The sequence below is a fragment of the Nelusetta ayraudi genome, unplaced genomic scaffold, assembly GCF_046127955.1.
Source record: "Nelusetta ayraudi isolate G7.1 ecotype Tasmania unplaced genomic scaffold, CSIRO-AGI_Nayr_v1 ptg000003l, whole genome shotgun sequence".
Lineage (NCBI taxonomy): Eukaryota > Metazoa > Chordata > Actinopteri > Tetraodontiformes > Monacanthidae > Nelusetta > Nelusetta ayraudi.
The window spans coordinates 1261191-1276542 of NW_027466053.1; the positions used below are offsets into that span (position 1 = coordinate 1261191).

Here is a 15352-nt window from a genome sequence, read left to right on the forward strand (position 1 = left end):
AAAACGAAGCAAAAATAAATAAATAAATAAATAAAATAAAATAAATCCTCCCAAAAAAGAATATCGAGCTGCTGGTGCTGGTGCTGCTGGTGGTGCTGGTGTCTAGTCTCTGCCTCCAGGCTCGTAAAGCAGCAATGGCGAGGAAATCAAACCTCAGTGAGAGCAGCGAATACATATTCCGAGCCGACACGAAAACACAGCGAAAGTTTTGCAAAGTAGGAATGTAGCAGCGTAGACACACACACACACACACACACACACACACACACTTACCCCTGCGGTTCATGGGCCGGACTCTCACTGCAACTTTTACCTTTGTATCCGACATTTTTGTCCGCTTTTTCCCCCCTCTCCTCTCCCACCCAGTGTGTCCGTGCGAATCCCCGACAACAAGTCCGGACTGTCTGTCCGCCTGCCTTGTATAAATAAAACCATATAATAAAAACAGAGACAGAGGAAAAAAAATGTCTCTCTAGTTAAACAGTCCGGACTTCGAGGTGTACATGTCGTCGTTCCCCGCTTTTTAAATCCATCCGCGGTGGTTGGTTGTAGCGGTAGTCGAGCGCTGAGCTCCGGCCGCAGACAGCAGCATCCCCAGCGCCATCTTCCACTGGGAGGGAGCTGCTCTGCTCTCCTCTGCCCGCTGCTGCCTGCCCGCTGCCTGCTGGACTGGACTGGAGGCGCCGCCGCTACCTCGCTGCCGGTCGGTTCGGGCAGGAAGGCGGGCGGGCGGGCGGGCGGAGAGGACTTGACTCACCGCGCCGCTTATTGGAGACTCGGAGAAAACCAGCAGAGAGGCTGGCCGTCAGCTCAGGCATTGACAACCGAAGCTGTGATCCGTCACGGAGAGGAGGTCAAAACTCTTTGACACATCTGCCATGACGCCCCACAAACACTCAACGATACGGTTGAAGATGTGTGTTTTAATGCCAGCATATCTGGCTATAAATGTTGAATAGTTGACTATGAGTGTACAGATTAAAAAAAATAAATAAAAAAAGATATTTAGTTATTTATCGTGTTTTTCTGCATATATGCGCAAATATTTGATGTCTACGTATCTATCTGCAGTGTAGAAACGTGTAAAGAAAAAAAAACACTTTTGACTGGTAGTGTATATTTCAACTCTAACCTACTCAGCTTTATGTAAATCATAAGTCCAATTTTTGAATTTGTCTTTCTCAAATTATTGTCTAGTATTTCAAAATCACTCTGGCATAATTGTAATTTTAAATAAGGTATTAAAATAAGTAAATGTTTTTAAGCTATAGGAAGTCACTTAAAACAACTGCATTAATATTTTCCCCCAGAGTCACAGATCAAGTGGGGTACCAAAAAACAGGTATCAACGTTTACATAAATCGACCTTAGTCTCTCACAATCCCTCCATGGAGCTCTGTTTACGTTTTAGTTATTTAGTTTATTCTCATTAAAATATTTTCTGTTTGGAGAGACATCCACCCACAACATCTTCAGGGCTTTGGTGCTTTTATGAAATAAGCATAAATTCAACCAAGGCTCAGCATTCTTATTTTATGATTACAGTATGTTAAACAAGAGTCAGAAATTAAAAGCTTTAGAACATGTTACATCAGCCAGTATTTTTGTGTGAAAACAACAGCGATAAGAACTTGGATATCACTGTAGGACAACCTTTATTACAAAAACCAAGACCGAAAAAACACGTCATTTAGAACCTGCTGCATCATAAATTATCTCTTGTGCATTTCTTATACAACACTTTAGAAAGAGACCTTCCAGTCTTTTTTATTATCCAAATATTCACGTTTAAGCATCTTACACACCTGTCAGGGTGGTTGATGCCTTTAAACGTGAGCCCTGCTAATAATTTTTGGCAGAATAAACCTTTATTGTGTGATCTCCTCCATCCAGAATGAACAGAGTGTTGCTCTGTGACACCAGTCCGAGGGGACGAATGAGGTGATCTCCCACCAGAGGCGCGAGGGCGGGGCCACTCTGGAGCTTCCCCAGGCTCCAAATCATCCCGTCACAGGAATCAATCACAATCACGTCTCCGTCACTGTCGAAGGCCACGGCCGACACGTTGAGCCTCACGTTGGACTGCAGGCTGAGACTGAAGCTGTCTGCTTGATAGAGGCGTTGGAAGTCTTTGGTAAACACAGTCAGCCTGGTGTGTTGCAGCTTCCCAGTTGGATGCGTGTGCTTCTCGAGATGCTCCACCACTGCTGTGTTCCCGGTCTGCCGACAGCAGGCCACTGCTTTCGGACTCTGGAGATCTGAAACGACTGTGCGATGCTCCAGGACAACACCGCGACCGTAGTCCACTTTGACTTGAGAAATGGACCCAGACTGGGTGTCTGAAACCAGAAGGTGCCCGCGGCTGTCTGTGTCCACCCCCCACGGCATCTGAAAGCAATCGGTGACCGTCAATACATGGTACCCCCTGGAGGTGAACACTTTCACAGCTTTACCTCCAGCGTCAGTCACCACAACATAACCACAGGGAGTCACTGCCACGTCCACTGCGTAACAGATCTCCTTCTTCTGCCCAAAGCTGTGCAGCTCCTCACCCTGTGGGCTAAATATCTTCACCCTCTTCTCACCATCGTGCACCACAACCACCGTGCCAGAGGAGCCCAGAACAGCCATCCCAGTTGGGTTTACCAGTGTCCCCCATCCACCAAAAGCTGAGCAGAAGCGCAGACCTGCGCATGCCAGGCCTTCACAAGGGTCCTGCCTTGCTTTTGCTCCAGACGGGGGCACTGAAGAGGTTGGATGCCAAGACAACAAAAGGTCCTGCAGGTCAATGAGTACCTGGCAGTGGGAAGTGCTGTCAGTGCTGCACAGCTGCCGGCAGAAGGGGCACTCCAGCTTCCTGAGGAGAGGGTGGGACAAAGCTGTGATGCATTCCAGGCAGAGGACATGGCCGCAGGGAAGGTTCTGCGGCCTGCGGTCCCGCCAGCGAGGGTCGAACTTCTCAAAGCAGACTTTACACTCCAGTAAGTTGATCTGGATCTCTCTCAGAATACCCTCAGCACCCAGGTTGTCATGACCTTGGGAGCCAAGAGCCTTGGCCATGGCTGAAATATTCCAGGGTGCTCTTCTCCGTAGACGTCCTGAGAACCTGAAGCCAAAGATGGGAAATGCAGAGGTGAAGAAGGGAAGAGTAAAAAGAGCAACATGAAGGGAGAGCAGACTGCTGCATTTTTGACAACGCACTCCAAGTCGTGTGCAGTAGGCCCCGCGGGTCACGTGATGTTTTTGAACGGATCTAAGGCTCACTGCTGCCCCCATGTGTTTGCTTACGGGCCAAGGTGAAAAAAAGTGAACAACAAAAAAGTAACGTGTTTTGTCGGTGAATCGCGTTGCAACAAAATGCCAAAAGGCAAATTCAGAGCCAAATAAATAAAACAACTACATTTCATGCACAATTACTGTGAGGTTGACTGTTTACCCTCCAATTATGACTCAGCCCCTGTTCATAATAAGGACTACCCAGCCTTATGTGGTTCTTCTCTGCAGGAACATCAACAGTACCTTGACAAACATCTTGGTAAAGGTCAGCAAATGGCAGCTATTCCAGTCCAAGTTGAACAGCGGTGCTCACAGAGTGAAATCCGATCCGAGAGGGGACTAAAGTCAGCCGACCCTGCATGGCAGCTCGTCTGCGGGTCCGCCCCTTCACAGGTCAAACAAGGTCAGCAGTGATTACCTAACCCTAATTATTTAAATAGCCTCACATTTTCCACCCATTTCAGAAGAACTCCTCAGAGAATGTGATGCAGCAGCTCCATTCTGAAGATCCAAAGGACAAAAAAACAAAAACAAAAAATGTTGAACTAAGAGGAACTGTAAAACACTTTAATTTTTCAATTTCACATTGAAAAGGAACAGCACTGGTCATTTTCAGTGGAATTGCTATTGGCAAAATGTGAACACAGAGACAATGTACCATTAATAGTCTCAACTAAACACGACCCTGGCACGTTCCTCTGAGGTCAGTGCCTGAATTGTCGAGGGTCACGAGCCAACATATTTATTGAGAGATTGAGATGTCAGTAGAGCGGATGAAAATATACCTTCATTACAGCAGTCACAGTATAGAGGAAACAAATTGAATAAGAAGACAAATATAGCATTTAGTACAAAGAGTAAAAAGTTAAACAGTACATGCAAGCAGGCACAACAGGGCGATAAAAATATTACAGTGAACGACATAAAAAGGACAATACTGTCGTCTTGGCGTGTGTTCATAGAATAGGACTGCTCAACGGTGTAACAGTTGTTAATCATAAAAAAGGTTGACACAACCGTTTCAATGCAATATATTATGCAGTAACAAGGTTGACAGCGGGGCCACCTGCACGCAGGCGGACCGTGAGGACATGCAGGAGAAAAAGAAAATCCCTCTTCTTTGTGGGCACAAAGAGAGACAATAGCAGCCAAAGAAAGGAAGAAAAAAAAAAACAGGAAAATCACTCACAATGATTCACAAAACAACCACACTTTACAAAATCCACATTGCAAGAATATATTGTCTGGAAAGTGCTTTCAATGTGTGCTTTGATTTGTCCCAGGTCAAACATGAACTACAGGTGATATCAATATGAATGTGTTTTGCATGGAGATGCAGCCAACATTCCAAAAGCCCAGGAAACCAAGTGTGAACATCTGTGATGCAATTTAAAACAAACAAACAAGCAAACAGAGGCAAATTAACCATTTACAGGGCTCTTCAGTGCTACAAAGGCTCATATTATAGTGATAACATCTACATCATGGCTTTTGACATTGAAATGTGGTGACACAACGTTGTTAAATTAAGGCAGGTGTAAAACAGTCAACAGTACATCAACATCAACCGTTATTATACTGTATCAAGGGATAAATGTCTGAAACTTCAAGCTACAAAGATCATGCCGTCTAGAATCACACACACACACACACACACACACACACACACACACACACACACACACACACACACACACACACACACACACACACACACACACACACACACACACACACACACACACACACTCCTTTCTATTTTTTCACATAAAAACCTGTGTTCAGTGGTCTGGGAGCTTCCTGACACAGCGTCCACGCCTCTGCGCTCGCTCTCAAGATAACACTGCATTGCAGAGACAAGGCACTCTGGCCGCTCCTTCCTACTTTAGGCGGCGGGTATCTTGACTTCATCAACACCAAGATATTGCTGTGTCCGCCCCGCTCCCCCTCCTTCCAACATGTGATCCCTGACTGGCTGGCTTTGCTGAGCTTGTTGGCCCAGCAGCGCCGAGTTGCTGTGGCTCCTACTGGTTCTCCAGGCCGTTGGACTTGGTTTTGGTCACTTCTGAGCCCTTCCCTCTGCGTCTGGTTTTGGGGCTGTGGTCGTCAGCCTCCGCCTCTGCTGGAAGGAATTTACAATTCATTATAATGCTCAGAGGAGTGTACAAAAAAGAAAAGAGAACAAATACAAAAGAAAGAAAACTTTCCAAGAAAGGCCTCAGAAAATATGTTCCAAACAGCAAGGGTCAGTCTCTCTCATAATAACCGTGTGAAATTAATATGTACATTCTTCTGATAAACAAAATGCACTGTACCTAGAAATAGTTCCGATGTGTAGTCATCAGATTCTGTGTAATTACTGTCTTCACACTCCGAGAGGCTCTGAGGGAGGAGAGGCCAGAAACTCAACATGTGCACACATTGACAGGAAAGACTCAACTAAATGATACATAATAAACTAAATAAAAATGGAAAAACTTGCAGGACTCATTTAGAGAAAAAAACAACAACATTCAAACACATCAAAAAGCAGAAGAATTGAACCTTTTCTCTTGGACCAAAGTTTTCAGCAGACGACACCATTCCATACAGGCACAGGAATGTAATGAAGGCCTAGAAAAAGATTCAAAATGAAGAAAAAGATGATTGACCGATGACTTAATATCAGCACAGCATCATCGGGCTGTGGCTGGAAAAGTTGAGGCTTGGGGATTTCATGCGTTTTAAAGCATGACGAGCTCACTACTAATCACCATGCTAATTCATTCTGTCACAAGAGATAACCATTGCCGTGTGTTGCATCTCACCAAACACAGCAGCCAGAGGATCACGTAGAGGATCTGTGTTTTGGAGAAGAGGTCCTGTCCAAACTTGATGCAGGCCAGTGCCTCCAGGAAGGCGATGGCTCTGCACGGCAGAGGGGAAGGAGGAGAAACAAACACATGTGGTTGAAATCCTTCAAATAACGAGGAGGTGCCAAAGAAACAAAATTTACGTAACAGGAGTTAGTCGGACTTACCCAAACACCCAGCACTGGGTCCCAACCCTCTTGCACTGCGTGTCTGTGAGGTACGCATAATACTGCCTGATGGAGAGAGAATCCAACCATGCAAAAATGGCAATTATTTTTGCAATATACAAAAATGTTCACGGAGCATAAAACAGCAGCGGGGGCTTTACCTCACAGTTGGAGCCGTGATGATGCCGATGAAGAGGATCCGACACCAGCTGAGAGGGTGGCTCGCTGGGAAAACGAAAATGTGCTTGAGGAAGAACGTGTTCAACTCTGTCAGCTGCCGACAAAGACAGAGAAATTAAAAAGCAAAGTCACCTTTTTGGGTTAAGTTGTAATAAAAAAAATATGTAAGACAAAACACGCTAAACGGCACTTGATAGAGGCTCTATAGGGGCCAAAACATGATGTGTTTCCACAATCCATCTAGAGCGGAACAACTTCAACATCCACTGAAAAACAAACTAACATCAGAAATGCCTGCTACTTGCGGCTTCATCTGGCAAAGTTTAACGCGGAGGCAGTTTAAAGTGTAATTGTGGGTTAAAACTGCAACTCTGGACAGGGATTAGGCAGAAACAAAACATTCTTTCACAGTCCAAGTCACACTTGGATTAACTGACTGGCAGCAGCGTGAGCAGTTTGGGGGGGCGCTTTGTTCGAGCCCTCTCATGAGCACCAGAGGACAATAAAGGACGAGGTGGGCCGTCATGTTATTTACTAATTTGGCTGTGAGCCTTGGTGATTCAACCCAGTGAATAGCAGCCGAGCAGCCAACATGCAAAATGAGGCTGTGGCTGCTTCAACACACTCTCAAAGATTTTTTTAAAATTGCGATTCAAATAATAAAAAGTGTCAACAGTTGCCTTAGTTAGGAACCAGGGAGAACAACTTCCAATCATTGTTAGGAAATAGGTGAGAAACAGAAACTTCACCCTAGAGCTCTTCTCGACTTGAGTGTGGATTGCAACATGAATCACACCACGTATACCCTCACACTGCTGCTCGCCAGTAATCCAGCCTTTCTGTTTTACATACAGTACTTATGGGATTAGTCACTAATGTGTGGACAGTCGGCCACTCACGCATTATAGGGAGCCACACCAGACAGGTTTTACATTACAGCGACAGAGGAGATAATTAGATTACAGGATCATCCCCGACTGGTGAAGCCGACTGGGAGAGGATCAGCCGAGCCACCCACCCACCTGCCAGATGATCATGAACAGGTAGACGCCGGTCACTCGCTGCAACGAGGACTTTGGGTCCAGCCAGCGAACGTACGTCCAACTGGCAGGCGTGAACTGTAACACGGCTCTTTTGATCTTGCCCGTGGTGGTGTGGATGTCCCTGCGGGGGAAACACACACAGGAGTGGGATTACAAAGACCTGAAGACAGACGGACGCCAGGCATTGTGGTCGTGCAGAGAGGGGATCCTGATGAAAGCAATGTCTCCTGGTCAAACTGCACATCAGAACAATATCATAAGAAGAAGAAGAAGAAGAAGAAGAATAGGCTAAATAGTTTTAGCCAAACAGGGAACAAATGGCAATCAAAAACAAGGTATTCGCATTATATTGACAGTTGGATCATTTTACAAGAGCTGAAGAAAGAAAAAAGGCTATTGAAATGTTCGTACTTGATGCTGGCCCAGTGGTAGGTTCTCATCTCCAAGAAGCGGCAGACGGTCATGCCAAGCCAGATGCCTCCACCATTACACAGCAGAATGTCCAGAATCACCTGGTCCCACCAGCATTCGGCAAAGTTAGGCAGCAGATGCATGAAGAAGAGCTGTCGCAAAGTACAGAGAGAGTCAGCGTGGAAGGGCATAAAAATACTCCACGTTAAAGCCGTAGCGACACTAGAGAGAGAGAGAGAGAGAGAGAGAGAGAGAGAGAGAGAGAGAGAGAGAGAGAGAGAGAGAGAGAGAGAGAGAGAGGATGATAAAGCGTGTGATGACCTCAGTGTGTGTGTGAGCTCCCTTTACCTCGGTGAGCTCCCAGGTGATGCTGATGGTCCAGCAGAGCCCATAGCTCCGAATAAGAAGCGCCTTCATGCCCCAACCCCAGAAATGGCTGAAGGCAAAAATGTCCAAATGGCTCAGGATTCTCTCCCAGGTGATGACGTGGCAGTTCACAGCGTAATCCTGCAGCGCAGACGAGCGGCACCACCATCCATCATCCACGGAGAACGAATGCAAATCGTGTACGAGAAACACTAGCTGCGTTTCCATGACAGTTTGTCGCAAAATAAAAGCGACATTTCTAAAATTTCGACAAAGTACAATTGTGATTTGCAGGTGCTTCCGCTGAATGAATGTAAATGCGAAAAAGGTGTTTCCATGACACTTTTGCAATACACCTCGATATGGATACGTGTGAAAAACCACCTCGTGAGAGCGTCAAAACCGTTCAGCCATATTTGAGAGGTTTTTCCAGAGGTTTTGCGAGTGACGTCTGCGACAGAGCAGCGACCGTGCGGTTGACGCAGTTGACACGGTTTTCAAAGTGGAGCGAGCGAAAAGATCCGCCGTCTGGAACTACTTCACATTACCTCAGCCATCAAACTCCACGGCTATGTGCAATATCTGCACCGTTAATGTTCCGATACACACACTGAAGGACATAAAGTATGTCAAAGCGTTTAGCTTTACAACCGATATCTGGAGCTCCGATGTTTCCCCCGTGTCACTTTTGAGTTTAACAGCACGCTGGCTGGATGAGAGTTTCGTTCCACGCAGTGCAATGTTAAATGCAGCGAACTTTCGTGGGTCACACACGAGCGACGCAACTGCCGCGAGCCTGGAGGATATGTTTGACAAGTGGTAAATTCCGTTGAGCAAAGTCCATGTGATTCTGAGGGACAATGCCAGCAACATGAGAAAGGCAATGGACAACATGGCAGTGCGTAGTGTGGGCTGCGTCGCACATACAATGCAGCTGGTAGTCAACAAGGGACTTCTCTCACAGCGCGCAGTGAGTGGTGCCGTTGCATGTGGGGAAAAAAAACACGTTACCGCTGATTTTATTTTTTACCAAGCTATTCTGTTATTCAGCTGGTTTTGTAATGGGTGTTAAAGTTCTGTTTGCACAATTGCACTACACTATAGCTGATTGCTGCTTACTTTGAATATCTGCCATTCAAGCTCATGAAGCTATTGTTTTGTTTCTCAATTTCAGCTCCTTTACTATTTATTTTACATTACACTTTGAATTCCTAATTGCACTGACTGAACAGGGAGATATTTATTATATATTTTTTTTTCATGTTTGACTTTGACAAAGCTAGTGAAGCTATTTGTTTATTTTGAATTACTGTACTGGTACACAGTATCAAATAAGTTTTTCAGTAAATCTGGATCATTTTATTTGTTTTTAGAAAATGAGGAAAGTCTGACATTGCCTTGCACAAAAAGAGAGTTTTTTTCTAAACAAGACATAATTTGTTAGGTGATTCAATGCTGTTTTTCTGTATCTGTATCGGATCGGTATCAGGCGATACTAAACTTCAGATATCGGTCGTGAAAAAAGTGGATCGGTGCATCTCTAGTTTTTATTGCCATATTTAGGTTTGGCACAATTCTAAGGGTCATGGAAACGCAGCTACTAACAGGCAGAGTAGTCGTCGAGGTCGTCACTCACCATTATATCCGCCTCTCGCTTGGCGTAACGCAGATTGGGGTCCAGCCAGTACATGAGCTGTTTTACCTGCTGCCAGTTGAGGAAGATGATGAAAACAAGGAAGAGGAAGTAGAGCACGCTCAGACCTGGAATTTGAGTGACAACGGAGACATTGTGTCAGAAAGGCAGAGCTAAGATAGTGAAAGAGATCAAGTCTGTCACCCGCATCACTGAGCAAAACTCACCAAAAACTATTCGCCATATGGCTGGGTGTGGCCGAGTGAACGGGCCTGGTAGACGGGATAAAAACTGTGTCAAACACGGCATGTAGAACCAGTTATTTTCATGTACACTGAAATAGCGGAATGCCTCTTTCACACATTCTTAAGTGACAATTCTTCATGACCTTCTTCATGAACCGAAGGCAGCATAGTTACAGTGTTACGTAAGTGAAGGCTGTTTGCCTAACGACTACTGTCAGCCGATATTTGAGGACGTTCTGCAAAAACACCAGCAGTTATTTACTGTCCCATCAGAAGAATGTTTGAGCTGCAGCATCTCCAGGCGCCCTGAAGAAGACTCGGCAAAGAATCCCAACTGGTCTTTTTTTGTGCTCACCGTTTGGAAAAGCCAAAACACTGATGACGAGGAAGAAGGAGATGACCAGGATGAGCCCCACCCAGAGGTTACTGTCAGGGTTTCCATCGTCTCTGCAAACAATGGGAGACTCGCAACGGTTAGGACCAGCAGGGATTGAGATATTTACACAATACACAACCCGCTGGGGAGAGCAACAACAAAAACAGCAGCTGAAGCAGCTTGCCATTATTGTTTACAAGACGCTATATTATATATATGTATATATACATACACACACACACACATATATATATATATATGGTATTGTTTTATTTACAGCAAAACTGTATAGAGCAAAGATCTAGAGTTATATTAAAGAAATAAGGCAATAAAAAAAAATTGTAGGTGTAAACGGAAAATAAAAAAACACGATATTTACATCTTATGGATGTAAAAAACAAAAACAAAAAGCACTTTGAACTGCATTTCGTGTATGAAAGGTGCACCAATATTTAAATCATATAAGTACAATTTTATTTTACTTACTCCGGTTCGCGTTATGTTTGACTCTAGTAGAAATCAGGGGTTTTGAGACAAATAATGAAGGAACATTAAAATGTGAGTGACGCGTTGTGTTGACGGTAAATCAACCGTGCGGCTAATGCCCACGGCTTGGAAAGTGTTTATCATTCGACAGTTCGACTAAACACTGAGCCTCGCTAAAGTAAATAGAATTCGAATGGTTTAAAAGTTAACGGGTAAACGGTGTACATCAACACCACAACACGTCTTGGCGACAGTTAGCTCCAGGCTAGGCGGCTCCACCTGGAGAGCAGCATCGCAGCAGCATCACCGCAGCAGCAGCAGCAGCAGCAGCTCTTTATCTTTAGCCGAGTGCTAACGGAGCTAGCCGCCGCGACTGCTAGCGGCTCGACCGCCGCTTTGCTCACCTTGTGAAGGCGAAGTACATCAAGCTGAGCACGGTGCATGTAAGCAGCGTGATGGTGTGCGGCCTGTAGAAGAACTCTATGGTGATATCCTCCACCTGCTGCTCGTTGATCATTCGAAAATGCATCCTGTAGTTGACGTCATCCTTGCTCAAGGTATGCGAGCCCCCGTATGCAGACGCCATTGATGGAGGCGTTCGCCACTGACTCGCTCGCTGACTGACTGGCTCCTCTGCCTGGCTGGATGGCTCCTCACAGCGGGATGGGGAAAGTGATCCTCGGCGGCAGAAGCAGGAAGCAGCGGCGACCCCCAACACCAAAGTCGTGGAGGAGGAGGAGGGGGGGGGGGGGGGGGGGGGGGGGAAGTTTTTGACTTTTGATTTTGATTGGCGAGGGTGTTTGCGAGGGCGTGTCCTACAGCGGAAGTGCTCACATTCTTCCACTTTACATGTGCTGTTTCTTCGACTTTCTGCGCGTGACCTCTCTCTTTCAAAGACTCATCGGCTGGAGATTTACAGTGGCAGCAGTAGTAGTAGTAGTAGTAGTAGTAGTAGTAGTAGTAGTAGTAATAGTAGTAGTAGTAGTAGTAGTAGTAATAGTAGTAGTATTCGCTTGACAAATATACAGAATACAGAATTAAAACACATGATTGTTCATCAATAAAGAGCACAACAGTTATATTTATCACAAAAGCGTAACTGCTGAAGGCATGTTTATGCCGTGTGAGCGCGCGTGCGTGATGGCAAAATTGCCGGAAATTTACCAAAATGATCAAATATGCGTCAAATAGACGCATGTAAACGCCATTTCAAATCCACAGGTTTCGGTTATTATCCGCCAGCGTGAAATGCAGACGTGCGTGTGTTTCGCGCACTGAAGCCACGCAGTTAGTTCGGTCTCTTTTCGTGGACTTTGACCGAGACGTCACTGCTCAACAGTCCACGCACGGAAACTATTGAGGAAATACAATAATGTCTGCAGGGCGTCCAACTGTTTCAGCCACTTGAAATACAGAGAAGTGTTTGCCGTAGTTCCTTCTGAAATGCCAGTTTAGTCGCAGGTAGACTGTTAACTGGTTGGAATGACTCGGATGTCCTTCAACGCTCACTTTCACCAGGTCCTTCGCCCTCAATGTGAGGTCAAGGGCAGATGATGCAGGTACATTCTCTGCTACAGAATAGGGAGACTGGGGCCTCGAATCCAGAATATACACCCTGTATAAAAACTCATTTAACTTTAATTTTCCTACCGCCGAAGCGTTGAGAGAGACACCGAGTTTGTCTCCACCGTGTGGTGGCTGCTGGTGTCGCAGAAATTGTGTCACAATCTGGAAATTATGCAGCAACCAGCAGGGGTCACATTAGGACAAGATGATTGGCTTCCATGGCCACCTGCGTTTCTTTCTATCTGGATTTTGCAACACAAAGCAGACCGCGTACATGTTTAGAGACGCCAAGCGGTCTAATCACTCAATTTTAGTCATTTGAACATATTGCTAAAGAATTGTAACACTTTAAATTAAACGCAAACACACACATACACCAAACTCGCACCATTTTTCAAGTTGACATCACCTGGAAGTCTTTTAAAAATAGGGAATACAATTCAAATTAAATAAGTAATAATAAAATAGTAATACCAATAATTACAACAGAGAAAGTTTATTTAAAATGCAAACACTCACTCACTATGTTAGACAACGTAAAATCTGCAGTCTTTAATTCAGCTGCTATGTCTGCATCAAAGTATAAACATTAAAAATATGAAATCATTATTTTCAGCTCCTTGTTAAAAAAATAGTTCAGATGTTGATGTACAATTATAGCATTTTGAACAATTTGTGAGAAGCAACTAGAACAGTACCTTACAGGTTTTTAAAACACAATGCAAACTTCTTTGAGTAAATAATATAGTTTTTCAAGGCGGAGACGTGACATTGGCTTGAGGCGCACGAGACACTGATACCTCATGGATGTTGGTTTGCCGGCCTGATAATTCAGTCTGCCTGTTTCAGGATTATCGTAGGCTGAAGAAAAGACAAAAAAAATGAAACAATATTAGTTTCAAACTGTCTTATTTTCTAAACAGCGCTTGCGGCATCTGTGTTTAACGTCATCAACTACAACATACCAGTGTGTTAAAATGTGTTCTGCACACAGCTTTACTCAGCCAGTAGATCAGAAACAGGGCAATGAAGTTTTCAACAAACAGCAGAACAACTATTAGGACACAGACTCCTTGGTGAACCTGTTCAAACAGTCGCAAACAATAGAAAGCACAGTTAGTTTATTTTATAATTGTAATCTTCACTATAGGATCTAAATATTTAACATTAGATTAAAAACACAATTTCCTCACAGACCGGAACATTCCACCGGGTTGTAAGAATTATCGCTCCTGTGATGATTGCTGCAGCTGACCAGAAAAAACTGACTATGTTCAGGGAGAATGAAAACTTTGCCTGCAAGGAAAGCAAAATAATGTGTAAAACTGAGAGAAATGAAAAGATGGATTGTGCAGGTTTTTCAAAAATCATCAAAGTAAATGTACAATTGTTAGGAAGGTGAATGTCAGCAAGAATGTACACAACTGGTGGACTTGTTTAGTTTTATTTTTCTTACTATTTTTTTGACAACCTTAAAATTATTCAAGCAAACATAGAGTCTAGATTGCGCCATACTGTCACTTTACTTTCCTTAATATGCTTTTTGCTCGATAGAAGCAATAAAAAAATACAACAAACAAACAAACAACTGAACTACAACCACAGGTTATTTAAAGTTAAATAAAGTCTAAAACACTTTACATTTTGCCTGGTGATTTTTTTTAAGTGGTAGTGATGAAACTCTCTCTTACCATATGGATGTTTGGAAAATGCCCGGCAGCATAGGACAGCATGCCAGACACCACAAACTAATGCAATGTAATGAAAACACAATTGATGACAAATTCAAACATCATTAAAGACAATAATCAACACAAACAAAATCTGCATTAAAATGGATATATAAATCATTAATGCAATTAGAAACTAGTAATGGTAAAATTTGTTGTTTTGTGATTACCAAAACGCTGGACGTAGCGCAAACGATGCTGATGATGGGTTGCCATTGCATCAAGATGAGGCCCAGAGTGATAATGAAGACGCCGACAACAGCTTGAGCTGCCTGGAGAGAAGGAAGAGCATCTGATTGCAACGCTCCTTTACATTAAAAAAAATAAAAATAAAATGTATATATATATATATATATATATAATTCATCCAGTACGGCAAAACAACTCACTCCGAGAGGTTTCGGTCTCCCATTAATGGCAAAGACCTTGTAGAAATCTTTGAAGATGCAATGAAACTTATCAGGCATCAGCTGCGCCTCCCGAACGTTCATCACACCACTGAGAGGGATGGTGATGATCATGGAGTCGTCGCACACAAACGTCTTCTTCACTGGGCTGTGAAAAAAAATAAAAAAAAATAAAAAAAAAAAGAAATAGAAAGAAATAAAAAATGCAAAAATAAATAAATGCAAAAGAAGTTAGTGTCAGTGTGGTGAGTCGTAACTGCGGTTTGCATTCAGTGTCTTTTTTTTTTTTTTTAGCTTACCTCTTCTTTTCTTTCTCCATCTCGGTCCTCACTTCAGATTCTCTCTTTTGCCAAATGAGAGACAAGGAAATGACTTTTAACACTCTCCTTCTCTCTGGCTGTCGCTCTCGCTCACACTCGCCATCATGAACGGACACACACACACACGCACGCGCACGCTCACATGCACACACCCACACACAACCACAGAAATTCACATTTTACAGACAATCATTTTATCAGATCTTTTGGCGTCGGACTTCAAAAAAAAGCGTTTTCTGCATTTTATCAAAGATAAGGGAGCAACAGTTTGATGAGTCCTGTGAGATATGATGG

At 44.0% G+C, this 15352-nt stretch overlaps 4 protein-coding genes across 9 annotated transcripts in view; all 4 read right to left on the reverse strand.

The window, feature by feature from the left end:
* Positions 1-859, reverse strand: part of kif13a (kinesin family member 13A) — a 44065-nt gene extending 43206 nt beyond the window's left edge. For 4 of the 5 annotated variants that reach the window (XM_076027785.1, XM_076027777.1, XM_076027760.1 and 1 more), the window contains exon 1: positions 274-858. In XM_076027785.1, the coding sequence (XP_075883900.1) occupies positions 274-328 (55 nt within the window). In that variant the 5' untranslated portion in view covers positions 329-858. Of the gene's footprint in view, positions 1-273 lie in introns of all 5 variants that reach the window. The other variant, XM_076027752.1, reaches the window with a different exon arrangement.
* Positions 860-1748: 889 nt separating this feature from the next.
* Positions 1749-3696, reverse strand: LOC142889153 (E3 ubiquitin-protein ligase NHLRC1-like). Its single transcript, XM_076027796.1, has 2 exons — positions 3520-3696; positions 1749-3106 (listed from the first exon to the last, which is right to left on the reverse strand). Exon 2 carries the CDS (start codon positions 3058-3060, stop codon positions 1843-1845), a length of 1218 nt encoding a protein of 405 aa, XP_075883911.1. The 5' UTR covers positions 3061-3106; positions 3520-3696; the 3' UTR covers positions 1749-1842.
* A 120-nt stretch (positions 3697-3816) lies between these two features.
* Positions 3817-11792, reverse strand: ptdss1a (phosphatidylserine synthase 1a). Of its 2 annotated transcripts, none has more exons than XM_076027818.1 (13): positions 11440-11792; positions 10529-10620; positions 10156-10200; positions 9932-10056; positions 8278-8436; positions 7930-8081; positions 7498-7639; positions 6457-6569; positions 6296-6361; positions 6084-6183; positions 5821-5889; positions 5592-5658; positions 3817-5398 (listed from the first exon to the last, which is right to left on the reverse strand). In XM_076027818.1, the coding sequence occupies exons 1-13, from the start codon at positions 11619-11621 to the stop codon at positions 5301-5303; spliced, it is 1410 nt and encodes a 469-aa protein (XP_075883933.1). In that variant the 5' UTR covers positions 11622-11792; the 3' UTR covers positions 3817-5300. The 2 variants fall into 2 exon arrangements, with proteins under 2 accessions (XP_075883933.1, XP_075883925.1); XM_076027810.1 differs by having other exon boundaries at positions 3817-5395; positions 11440-11751.
* A 1289-nt stretch (positions 11793-13081) lies between these two features.
* Positions 13082-15188, reverse strand: LOC142889207 (uncharacterized). Its single transcript, XM_076027862.1, has 7 exons — positions 15038-15188; positions 14721-14886; positions 14502-14603; positions 14293-14349; positions 13799-13897; positions 13567-13683; positions 13082-13462 (listed from the first exon to the last, which is right to left on the reverse strand). Exons 1-7 carry the CDS (start codon positions 15055-15057, stop codon positions 13433-13435), a joined length of 591 nt encoding a protein of 196 aa, XP_075883977.1. The 5' UTR covers positions 15058-15188; the 3' UTR covers positions 13082-13432.
* Between the last annotated feature and the right edge of the window lie 164 nt (positions 15189-15352).

What these genes read in the sequence shown, in the direction of transcription:
- ptdss1a (XM_076027818.1), bottom strand. Translation starts at nt 11,621, where the DNA reads ATGGCGTCTGCATACGGGGGCTCGCATACCTTGAGCAAGGATGACGTC. An exon ending in TGTTTTGGCTTTTCCAAACG is followed by an intron (nt 10,201 to 10,528) that starts GTGAGCACAAAA and finishes CCCGTCTACCAG; the next exon opens with GCCCGTTCACTCGGCCACAC. An exon ending in TGTTCATGATCATCTGGCAG is followed by an intron (nt 6,570 to 7,497) that starts GTGGGTGGGTGG and finishes CTTTGTCGGCAG; the next exon opens with CTGACAGAGTTGAACACGTT.
- LOC142889207 (XM_076027862.1), bottom strand. Translation starts at nt 15,057, where the DNA reads ATGGAGAAAGAAAAGAAGAG. An exon ending in ATGGAGAAAGAAAAGAAGAG is followed by an intron (nt 14,887 to 15,037) that starts GTAAGCTAAAAA and finishes TTTTTTTCACAG; the next exon opens with CCCAGTGAAGAAGACGTTTG. An exon ending in CAACCCGGTGGAATGTTCCG is followed by an intron (nt 13,684 to 13,798) that starts GTCTGTGAGGAA and finishes CTGTTTGAACAG; the next exon opens with GTTCACCAAGGAGTCTGTGT.
- LOC142889153 (XM_076027796.1), bottom strand. Translation starts at nt 3,060, where the DNA reads ATGGCCAAGGCTCTTGGCTCCCAAGGTCATGACAACCTGGGTGCTGAG.